The sequence below is a fragment of the Strongylocentrotus purpuratus genome, unplaced genomic scaffold, assembly GCF_000002235.5.
Source record: "Strongylocentrotus purpuratus isolate Spur 01 unplaced genomic scaffold, Spur_5.0 spur5_scaffold_21, whole genome shotgun sequence".
NCBI lineage: Eukaryota > Metazoa > Echinodermata > Echinoidea > Camarodonta > Strongylocentrotidae > Strongylocentrotus > Strongylocentrotus purpuratus.
Genome location: NW_022145607.1, coordinates 642,227 through 654,239, shown reverse-complemented (window position 1 = coordinate 654,239; position 12,013 = coordinate 642,227). Strand labels below are relative to the sequence as shown.

Below are 12,013 nucleotides of genomic sequence, written 5' to 3'. Positions count from 1 at the left end.
TCCAAATAGATATAATAATTTACCAAATATATCAATTAGTAGGCGGTTTCTCGGCAAAATTTGTATGATCATGTATTGGTCAAAACATTCTTTCACATGATTGGTAATAAGAGCCTCCATTTCATTTTTGAGAGGGGGGCGTTTCCAAAACTGGTCTTTACCTTTAAGGCAGGTACAGAGATGGAAAAAGTGGAGGGAAAAAAAACAAGACAAAGTCGCCTTTGGCGTTTATACATAATTTATTTACAAAACAAATATCACAAAATCTGAATAAACAAACATTCAACAAGACATCTTGGTTATCATAATCTTAAAAACAATGTTGCAATTCATGGAGCATTATTTGATTGATCGAATGAATGATCAGTCTTGATTCCCAATGACTTATTGGACAACGTCATTTGATATATGGAAGAGCCCCTGCTGCCCATTTATAAAATAGACACATATTGTCTGCTGACAACTAGAAGGACATTAACTGGCATCATTCAACACAGAGATACCCTGTAAGGGGTTAACATCCTTCTTGCACTCAACAGATGATGGGCAATGTTTAGTTTCAACTATATATGGCCAGCAAAAGAAATTAAACTATCAGGTTTAATGCATTCTGAAATAATGATGGTAAAATCATGGAGTTACAGTCTATCCCTCTGCCATCCATGTCAAATGTACAAGGACAAATAAGGGAGTAGATTCTTTATAGATTTCTAACATCATCATCACAGTTGATCCACCAACCATCAGACTCTATTCTCTTCGTACTTCTTCCTCTCTGACTTTCAGTAGAGAGGGTGTCAGCATTGCAGCAGTCAATCCCTTAAAGGCCTGCTGCACTACTAATAGGTACTTGCACCCTCTATACAACAAACAATGCATAATTGGTGACCATTGGTCCCCCATGATCCTCTTTTTCTTATGTTGATTGAGAGCTGATTTGATGAGATAACCACCTGTCCAGTGACCTTGCAGTGTGTTCTAATCCCTCCTGTTCACTAGTACAGATGAGCTTTAACAAAAGATGTGCACATGCAATACAAGAAGGCCTGGTCTCTGACAATTACAAACATAATTGCAGGAAGGCTTTGTCCTTCACCATAGTTCATATTTAGACAGTAATGTAGTCCAGTAATGTTTATTTCTTGAGTGTTTTTCGTATGAGAGCCATCCTTTGTTTATGTGCTTCTGTTGATGCTGGTCTCTTGTGAGCTTTAGGTGCTTCATCAGGGTTATAACCTGGTACCCACATGTTCCAATTCCTCTCTGTAAACAAAAAGAGAACACAAATAAATAGGACCCTGTCTAATAGAGCTATCTACTGTATTTTAAAGTCTGTTAAAGTCTTGCCTTTTTCAAACGTAATTTTGTACCATTCTTTATACAATACAATGTATTATACATGTACATGTAGTTTCAGTTTGGATATTCATCATGCTATTATGTTCTTATCATTTCATTTCTACTGTACTCACTTCTTGAATTTTTTCTATGTTCCATAGCGCTTAGAGTCTTAATTGTAATTGGTGCTACATGTATATAAAAACTGAGTAATTACTGAGTATTACTATTATTATTATTATTATTATTTCTGATTGCCTTCAAGTTTGTGTATGTATCATATAAAAAGTCTCAGTCTACATCCGCATCTACATCCGCATCCGCAGACTCAACGGATGCACGGCTCTGCAATTAATGCATTTCCTCGTTACTGGGACGAACTCCCCGAGTCCTTGCGCACGGGGGTGGTCGAGACTTCCTTGTCGACCTGGCTTGCTGCGCTTGGGTGTCACCTCCGCCAGTGTGGGATTTAAATGATTGAAAGGGTAAGAGGGGAGAGGAGGCTGGAGCATAATATGCGGTTGAGTGGTTTTATATTAAACTGAATACTAAATTCTACTGCTTCCGCCTCTTCTTGCTTCTTTTCCTCCTTAATATTTCCCCCGCTTATTATATTGTTAACACGCACGTGTTTATAATTGCAAAATAACGATGTTCTTTTGTTATGGAACTGTTCTTCCGGTATCATGGGTATAGGTCAGTATTATAGATATTTGTAACCTGTATCTTTAATGGGTTATATATATTTCATTGTAATTTTATCTTTTGGTATAGGTCAGTGTTATGAATATTTGTAACCTTGAATGGGATATATATATATTGGGATTGTGTGGTCATGTCGAATCCTGTTATGGTACGGGCCTAAATATACACTGTAATTTTGATTTCAAGAAAATATATCACTGATAAATATGTACTTCTCTCCTCTCTGTTTGCTTTACTTTTCCCTCTCTCTTTGCTCTCTCTCTCCCCCCCCCCCCCCCCCCTTTGTCTCTTTTAGTTTCCTTTCATTTTTTATAGTATCTTCTATTCCTTGCTGTCAGGGGAGATACAGTTATAATATGCTATTTAATATGCTATTTTATATTTTAATATGTTGCCCTATACAGCAACATCTCCTACACTTATTCAATGTGTCAAATGTTAATTAGCCTATACATTTGTTTGTAATTGATTAATATTATATAATGTATCTGAAATAATGATACCGCATCTTGCATTTAATTACATCACTTATAATTGTTTAATAGGCCCTAATTACTTTTCAACTTTGAAGGTTACCCAAGGCTAAACTTCTTATTTCTGTTTTATGTAAATCATCCATTGGAATTGGGACAGGAGGCTTTATGCCACAGTAATTTAGTTAACTTTTTCTGTCCCTGGCGTTCCAATGGTTGATAATTATGTCTTATTTTGTATTGTGTACACTGATATGTAATGTTTTCCTTTGCCGAATAAATAATAATAATAATAATAATAAAATCAATCTCCTGAAGTCGTTGGGAGACTGAATAACACATATATTATTATATCTGTTTTATGAAGTCATGAAATCATTCATGTATAACAGGACAAGTAAGGTTATATTGAACTTGCTCATTAGCATGGCTTGTTTACCTACGCCATGTAAATGTATCGCATCCATCATCTTCTGTACAAACAAAAACTTTCATAAGCATGAAACTTTCAAATGCATGAAACTATCAAATGTTTCAAAAGTTTTATGCTGCAAAAAAGGAGGTCCTTAACAAGTTGCAAAGTTTGTGGTTTTACAGTATGGAAACCTGTTCATCGTTACAAGTTTACTGACATCCCATTACAATGCATTTTCAATTTAATACACATATTTTGATAGGTTTTCTGCGAACTTAAACGCTGCCCTGAAAGACTACAGCTGAATGTTGAAATGCTGACTCACCTAGATGCATAAGGATGTCTTTGACTTCAAGAGTTGAAGACTTTCTATGCTTGGCGAGCTGACAGCCTGCCGTTACTATGTTCTCTATGAAGTCATCAGCTATTTGAAGTAGCATCTGAAAGAATACAGGTTTGCATCGTCAGTTGAGTAATGGATGAAGTCAAGAGCGGGCGGTATATACATATATATTGTTGTTTATTGTTTGAATACTTAGGATGCATTAGTAGGTCTTGCATGTGTAGTTCTAAAAACATAATAACGCTTTCATTAGAAGAGTATTAACATACAGACACTGGTCATCGATTATCCTTTTATTACACTAAAACTGCATTAATCAGTTGAAGAAGTTTGACAAATCTTGGAAGATGTATGCTACATCGTTATTTCAAAGGAAAGAGCTCTCTAGCAACTCATTAGTTTGAAATGGATTCCTTACCTCTTCAACGTCTTCATCAAGTTGTGTGTTTGGATCCACCTCCCGAACAAGATCTTGAATCTTCTTCTTGTTTAGGATCTTCAAAAAGAGAATATGATCAAAATACCATCTTGCATCAGTTAAAAAGTAAAATAAACTACAATGAAGTTGAATTGATAATCATTGTCAGATAATTATTTATAAATTGGTCTCCAAGAACCTAGCTGTACACCATAATATAAAGGATTATAACAGAAATCCAAATCAAATTGCTTAAATTTATCTTGTATTTATGTTTTGGAAATTATTATAATTTGCCTTTATACATTTTTCATTTAAAGGTATAGATCAGTTCTGGTCATGCGACTGCATTGTGAAAGAAACGTTGTGAAACTGATCAGAACAGGTTGATCATTTAGCATATGAGGATTGGTGTGTACTGCAAGGTTCTGGAATCATCAAAATGATTTTTTTAAAAATTGGCTCAGTCTTGGTAAAGTTACAAGCACTGAACACAGAAAGATATATATGGGACTATGCGATATAATAATTTACCAAATATATCAATTAGTAGGCGGTTTCCCGGCAAAGTTCGTATCATCACGTATTAGTCAAAACATTCTTTCACATGATTGGTAATATGAGCTTCCATTTCATTCTTTGAGAGGGGGTCGTTTCCAAAATAACCGGTATACCTTTAATAAAGACAGTTTCTTATTTAAAATGCTAAATTTGTATTTTAACATGATATCCTTTTATTGGTTTACTTTAAGATAATCCTATCATGTCTCTTATTACAATGAATTAATAGTTTTGTGATGTAATCAACCTTAAACTAAAAAAAGTTTTAAAGCCCCACAGCACTACTTGTACCTACTTGCGTCCTCTATATAGCAAACGATGCCTAATCGGTGACCATTGGTCCCCCATGATCTTTTTCTTATGTTAATTGAGAGCTGATTTGATGAGATAAACACTTGTCAGTGACCTTGCAGGGTGGTCTAATCCCTCCTGTAAACTAGTACAGATGGGCTTTAAACATTACACAAGTTAGCATGCATTCCAGCACAGTACCTTAGATGCATCTCCTCCTGTATCCCCACCAGCTCCTACAGACATTGAGATTGGAGATTCCCTTGGTGTATCACGTATGCTAGACGAGGAATGCTGCAGTGAATGGGAGCCCGTACTACTGCTACCACTCGCTCCAAGCTGAAACAAAAGGACAAACATAGAAAGTGATACATTTTGTATATTTTATTTTTGTTCTCACAAATTAAAAAAAGTTTATTATTTATTCAGCATCAAATCTGGCATTCCATGAAACCCTGTGATGTACAACAAATAAATATTTTAAAAATTAAATACAAACGAAGGAACATTTTACAAATAAACAACAAAATCAACAACATTACTACAAAATAAATCACAGCAACGAAAATATAAAAGTTAATGACATAAAATAATCCTAAAAAAACACCTACTCTTTCATATTTGATATTTTCAGACATATTTCAAACTTTCCATATGCATTTAGGGTTTCCAACAAAGATTTAAACTGGGGAATTCCCAAAGACAAGGCATGCAAGATTTTATTTCATTTATTATTTATTTCTTTGGCAACTCACAAAAAATATAACAATGTAAATATAAGTAAACAAACATTAAGAGAATGTCAATTATAAATCCACAATCTTTCTGGAGGTCCTCTGAGTGCATCAGTTGGCTGCCGGGGAAGAGGAAAGCAAACTAAATCACTGTAACCGAAATGGTCCCTCTTCCCGACCAACTGGTGCACCCAGAAGACCTGCAAAATATAGCGTGAAGGTAATTAAAATGTATAACATATATCATTAAAAAACCAGCTGACAAAAACAAAGCACAAGGAGGAAATCATATTAATATGTATGATGACACTAGGTCATGACACGATACTGAACATAAACATGAGGAATTAATTCTGGCTAAAAAACTATTGCATAAAATGTCTAGTAGGTAAACTGAAACCATGAAGTATAAAACTGAGAAAAGAACAAAATGTGTGAGAGCATGTAGTAGCGCACTGACAAGAATGTCTAAAATCATACAGATTGACTGGTATATAAAAGTTACAAAAACATGGTAAAGATACATGCAACACAACATAATCAATCTTCTGAGATATGCACCAATAAAACATTTCATTGACATGATTGTTACAAAGTGATAAGTGAGAGTAAGTTTGCATAGAAAGATACCTGAACATTGCTATTGTTGTTACTGCTAGAAGCCATAGACTTGATAGCTTGTGTAGCTGAATTGGGTTGCTGGTGAACGGGAGTCACAGTCACATGCATCTTCTCAACTCGCAGCTAGAAAATAAAATATACGGTAATAAATTAAAGACATATGAATCTGCTAGGCAGAGAATTCGTCTTAGAAGCTATTTGTTTTAATTGCATTATAGAGAAAACATTTTCTCTATGTCCCAACCTTTAAAATAATCCCTGACATGGTGAAGTTGATTCCCATGGCATACATTTAGCTTCAAACTCATAATAGGACAAAGTATGAAAGTTACAGATGAAGTTGAATACTGGTCATGCAATTACATTGTGAAAGAAACTGTCTTGAAACTATCGGGAAACATTGATAATGTATGTAGTACATAAGAAACATTTAACCCTGTGAAGTTTTTCAAATATCAAAATGAAAGGAAAAATGATTACAAAATGAATAGAAAGGACTACATGCAAATGTTTGGTCCGAATTTTCTAGCAATTTCTCGTCATATTTCAAATATGACGTCATTTTACTAGCAATCCTTTTCAGGTGACATTCCTGCTATAATATTCTTTTAAATTGACAATCATATTTTGTGTACAAAGAAAGATGAGGCTCACAATTTTTTTCTTCATCTTGACCAGAATTCAACTTTCTCTTTAATGTCTTGTGGAATTTCATTACGAAGATTGTTCATAAACTTGGTGTCGCAGAAGGGGTTAAGCACTACAAAATGTAGAGGAAATTTTCATTTCATATCTATTTATACAACACTGACAGCTGCAGGAGCTAAAATGTAAATACTTCTCTCTTGGTGGCCATACATCACTGTAAACAATACTTCTTTGCTCATTAGAACTCTTTTTGGATTTAGGTTGTGAAAGATTTCCTCATAGTGTTTTATATCAAATCTTTACCCTCTCTTGTTCCTGCAAAGCCTTCTGATGAAGTTCTCTAAGTTTTGTCAGATCACCCTCTTGCTTTGATGACAGCTGACCCAGCTTCTCCATTATCTAAACAAAATAAAGAGAAAAATTACAAGAACAAGCTACATGTATGACAAAGTTATGGACCAGCCAAAGGATGTTCCATGAGTTGATATAATCTCATCTTAGTTCTAAATGGTTCAGTTTATATTCTACCTTTTTAAGGACTCCTTTACAAGATTAGGTTGAACTTACACTATTAGTCTGTAACCTTGTTCACCTATCAAAGCTGTCCAAAGTCAAATAAAATAACCAAACAAGCAAGCAGGCGACAGTGGAAATTCAGGGAATGGATCAGGGTCCTGTTTCATAAAACTTGTCATCAATAACAAGTGTGACAATTGTCGCATTTTTCTAAAACTAATTTGCTCACAGCCAATCAAATGCAATGATTTGATGAGCTTCTAACAGTTCTTGTAATTAGTTATCAACAAAAACAGGTTTTATGAAATGGAGACTAGAAGGGTGTTTCACAAAAGGCTTTTTTCAATGATAAATGACAAAAATCAGTGACAAATCTGCTGATTACCAATCACAAGCAAGGATTTCTGTAGCTATATAACAAAAAAAACTCATTTGTCACTGATGACAAGTTTTGTGAAACGGGGCCCTGAACTAATTATCTTGATAACATGCTCACATTGATCTGAGTTTCAATGGCCTTGATAGTTTCTTGGAGAGTCTTGCATGGTACGGCTGGTTTAGGAGCTCCTCCTCCTCCTAGAACCACTGAACCTGATGTGATAGGAACCAAGGGTGGCACTGACTGTGTGCTCGATGTTTGTGGATTCATTGTGAAGACCTGCAGAGAAAAGATAATGAAAGGAGACATTAGTTTTGTTTTATCTTTATTTAATACAGAGCCTTTATTAACCAAGCCCCCCCCCCCCCCCCCCCCTTCCCCCTGAGGTTACACCAATCACATTTCCTTGCTCTTTCTCGACCACGAGTATGATATGTCTGACTAAAATGATGTGTTTTTTTTTCCTCTTTTTTTAATAAAGGTCCCCCCCCCCCTCCCACTCAGTGTTATTTAGGATACGTATATGCATGTTCCCTCCTTTTGAAAACACCCCCTAAGTCCGTTGTGTAAAGTCACTACGTGCCAAATTTTTGTGTACTACGAGCCAGACTTAGGTGTGTGAAAAGTAACCCTTTACCGAACATTTTGGGAACATGCATGGAATCCCTCCGTTCACGGAGGCCAGTTCCCGCCCCCCCCCCCCACCAACACAATAATAACATAGGAATAACACCACTTTACTCTAGCTCTGTAATCAAGACTGCTAATTAGACCATTCCCTTTTTATTTAATACATTTTTGATATGCTCAAAGTCAAAAGTCAAATTGGCAACTATCTTCCGTCTCAGATCCTCACTAGACCCTAGACCCTAGTCTACTTTGAAACCCACCATCGGTATGCACTTGTATTGCATATTGTGCAGCGGTTTGCAGTGAAACCTGTGAAAAGTGTATAGATTTAGTCTTCTAAGTTCTAGACCTTCTATTTAAAGTATTATTATTAGACTAATATTGTCTTTGTTTTTACTTCTCATGCTTCTAGCTCTAGGCCCTAGATCTACTTTAGGAAAAATAGTCAAAAAAAGAAAAGAAATTGACACGGAAAACAGGCAAGACTAAGAAAGATAACGACTTTTAATCATGACCAATATTTGAACAATTGTTGAAGATTTATTTCAATATAGCGATAGTCTAGTCACGATCTGATCTCTGACCCGTTATAGGCCTACTTGTGTACCCCGGTAGCGACTTTGCGTTTTACACCCTGGCCTGGACATTTTCCCGGTAAATAGCAATGAAACTGCTTGAATGAGTCTAGTCTACGCTCCTCGATCGGGCGCGCCAGTTCCAAATCGAATCGTACATGCACAGACGTACGTCGATGCAGCATTTATACACACCGTACGCAGCTGCAATACTGAAGATTAAGGGAGAAGATATAGGATTTCAAGTTCAGAACAACAAGTTAAGAAGCTTGCTGCACGATGGAATTCATCGAGGATGATGACGGAGTGGCAATGCAGACGCCTTTGCGGGTATGAATACTGTAAATCCAGTTTTGAATTGTAGTTATATGAGTACGATTAACTGTAACTGTTAGGCATCCATAGTTAGCAAAACTAAGAGTAAGACTAAGTGAGTCGCTGCACAGTGTCACATTGTCACTGTCACTGTCAGTACTGTCAGGGAGAGGGGTCAAGAGAATTAGAGAAATTAGGTCTTAGAAACAAATGACATGAATTTAAAAAATGAAAGACGTGATCCCACAATAATAGAAAATGGTACGAGTGCAATATTTAAATCACAGTTTATGTATTACATTACCATTACACATATTATGTCGAGTGTAGTCTGTGTATGTGTCGATATGTGTACACGTGTGTTAGGGGGGGGGGGGGTCCGAATCAGCAAATGGTTTGAAAGTAGGCTACACGTCAAAAATTGAAACCCTGAAGAAGGCGGAATTAAACCACAAAAACCATAATATTATTTGGTTTCTCTCTTTCCTTACTTTGATTAATTCCTTCTCTAATTTCTCTCTTTCTTTCAAGTTAGTTTTTGTTTTCTCTCTCTGCTTATGACATTCTTTGTTTCCTCTCTGTTCTTTGATTATTTATTGTTTTTCTCTATTTCCTTCTGTTGTTATTCGTTGTTTTTCTCTCACTCGTACGTCTCGATACAAAAGTACATGTACCGCGTACCGCGACACTGGACATATAGGACGTACGTTGAGCATTGCAGAAGAGCTACGTGCGCGCGCAATATCTTGTCATGGATAGACTTTTCCCAGTCGGTTCCTTGAAATTTATTGGGAAAAGGTCCAGGCCAGGGTGTAAAACGCAAAGTCGCACCCCGGTAGTACCGATGCCTCCCGCCCAAAGGCCGGGCGTGGGGGTCGGGCGGCATCAAAAAGGTCTAACGAGTCCGACATGTCGGACAGGTTAAGCCGTGAGTCTAGATTGGAAGTTTAGCAGTACAGTACTTGACCAACATGAAAATAGCAGATCTACATGCAACTGTTATTCTAGAACTTACCAAAAAACACAGGCAAATTGGAAAAAGATGGCCAAAAGTTGACTACAAGAAACTGAAGCGAAGGATTACCAGCACCTTCTTGAAAGTTGAACTGGAGAAAAAAACTGCGAAGGAAACCTTAACTGAAGTTGCGGGCTGGTTTTGGATCTTCGTTTTACATGCACACTGTACCGTAATTCTACTTTTCAAAGCATGTCCACACTGTCGTGTGTTTCTGTCGGGGCACGTCATCCGATCAGCGTAAAACCAACACAATACAGACAAATAAAGAAAGTGAGAAGAGGAGGGGAAATATATGGTAGTGCAAATGTATTGTTTCATAATAATCTGTAAGAGTCCAGCTCCAAAGAATTCTTTCTGAAAATGTGATCCCTTTTTCGGCATGTCTCTCTTTCTCTTTTATTTTCTCTGTTGTATATAACTACCGGTAATACTGCTATATGTTGTGATAAATGATTCTCTTCGTGGTTGAGCGGACTGCCTACATGCCTAGCTGATCGAGCAACAGATGATGATGATAATTATAATAATTAAAATAATAATAATTAAAATAACAATAATTCCAATAATAATAATGCTGATGATAGTACGGGCTTGTGATAATAATAATGATAATAATATTTAATAATAACGATGATGATTGACATTAAGTGAATGATAATAATAATATTGATAATAATAAAAGACCTCTGCCTATAGGTACTATGTCCCATTTGCAGGCCAAAAATGAAAAGGTTAAATTCCAACAGCATTTGAAAGATTATACTAATTTAGAACTTCCCTAAAAAAAACTTGGGGGGCTTGAAAATGTCTAATTACATGGGAAAATAACGACTATAATAGTTGTCGAATCGAACTCTATAGCTATAGAGCCAATAAGTAATAGTCTGATTTTCAGACCATTGTACCGAATGGTCGTTCGTTTTATGCTGCGCAAAGATTCAACCAGTTTAATTTTGGCCATTACAAGAAGTGGGTTATTGATGTAGACAAATGCTCATGAACCCTTTACAACTTATGTATGTTATTACTGAAGAAGAAAAGCGAGTCAGTCACTCAATAGTGTCTGACAGTGAAGCAAGTAAACGGGTTCCTTGCAAAATTTGAATATTAGGACACTACTAACGTTTAAATTGCACAGATAGGAGATACATGACATATTTATAATTCCTGCAAAGTTCTACAGAATTTGATATGTTGGCTGCAAAAGGGACATATTATTTTAACTTGGCTTTAAGTAGCATGCGCCCCCCCCCCCCCCTCCCCAGTGGCGGATCCAGGGGGGAGCACAGAGGGCACGTGCCCCCCCCCCCCCCCCTCCCCGACCAAAAAAAAAACTGTTAAAATCAGCCCCAAATTCGCCAAAAATGTACTGGCAAACAGGCACGTGCCCCCCCCCCCCCCCGGTCAAAAAAAAATAGCCCGTGCAATAGGTTATACCAGGGAGGTGTTTTAACTCTCATACCCCTGGTTATATACGCAGCCCTAAATGCAAGAGGAGCCTCGATCCTATATTGAGGTTTGCCCCAAAACCCCAAATGATATGATTTTTCACTTTCTAAAATGTTGAACTTTAAGAACAAAAGGGATCAAAATATTTTTGAGCACCTCAGTTTGCATTTGAGTGCCACAGCAATGCCTATATAGCCCCATTTCGATCACCAAATGCATTGTGTTTTGCACATGTTATTTTTCTAGTTGAAGGTCAGTCCCCAGACGTAAATAATCATGATCGATACACGTCGATCTGAAATAACTCAATTACACATGACGCAAGATTATTATGCTTTTTATAAAGAATAGAGAATAAAGCTGATTTCCCTTGCAACAAGAATATATTTTTGACAAACCGAAGGCGTACGATCGCCGGATATTGGGATAACTTCTCGGTATTTAGAGATCTATAACAGCTGCATTTTTTTTCTGTCTTATAGGGACCCCACTGAAAATAAGCTCTCGAGCTTTCGTGGGTTATCCTGTTCAAGCTGACTTATTTTTGATCTGTTATTATTGTATATTGTTGTATGTTGGAAGCT

The 12,013-nt window shown here is 36.6% G+C and overlaps 1 protein-coding gene across 1 annotated transcript; it reads right to left on the bottom strand.

Moving 5' to 3' along the window:
* Positions 1-220: 220 nt before the first annotated feature.
* On the bottom strand, positions 221-10,123 carry LOC583894 (transcription initiation factor TFIID subunit 12). The gene is made up of 8 exons (XM_030995020.1): positions 9,978-10,123; positions 7,560-7,721; positions 6,851-6,946; positions 5,909-6,022; positions 4,746-4,883; positions 3,693-3,770; positions 3,257-3,371; positions 221-1,263 (listed from the first exon to the last, which is right to left on the bottom strand). The coding sequence occupies exons 2-8, from the start codon at positions 7,710-7,712 to the stop codon at positions 1,136-1,138; spliced, it is 822 nt and encodes a 273-aa protein (XP_030850880.1). The 5' UTR covers positions 7,713-7,721; positions 9,978-10,123; the 3' UTR covers positions 221-1,135.
* Positions 10,124-12,013: the final 1,890 nt, after the last annotated feature.

Coding starts and splice junctions, on each gene's coding strand:
- LOC583894 (XM_030995020.1), bottom strand. CDS start 7,712: ATGAATCCACAAACATCGAGCACACAGTCAGTGCCACCCTTGGTTCCT. Junction 3,372..3,692: donor TTGATGAAGACGTTGAAGAG/GTAAGGAATCCA, acceptor GTATTCTTTCAG/ATGCTACTTCAAATAGCTGA. Junction 1,264..3,256: donor AGACATCCTTATGCATCTAG/GTGAGTCAGCAT, acceptor TTTTGTTTACAG/AGAGGAATTGGAACATGTGG.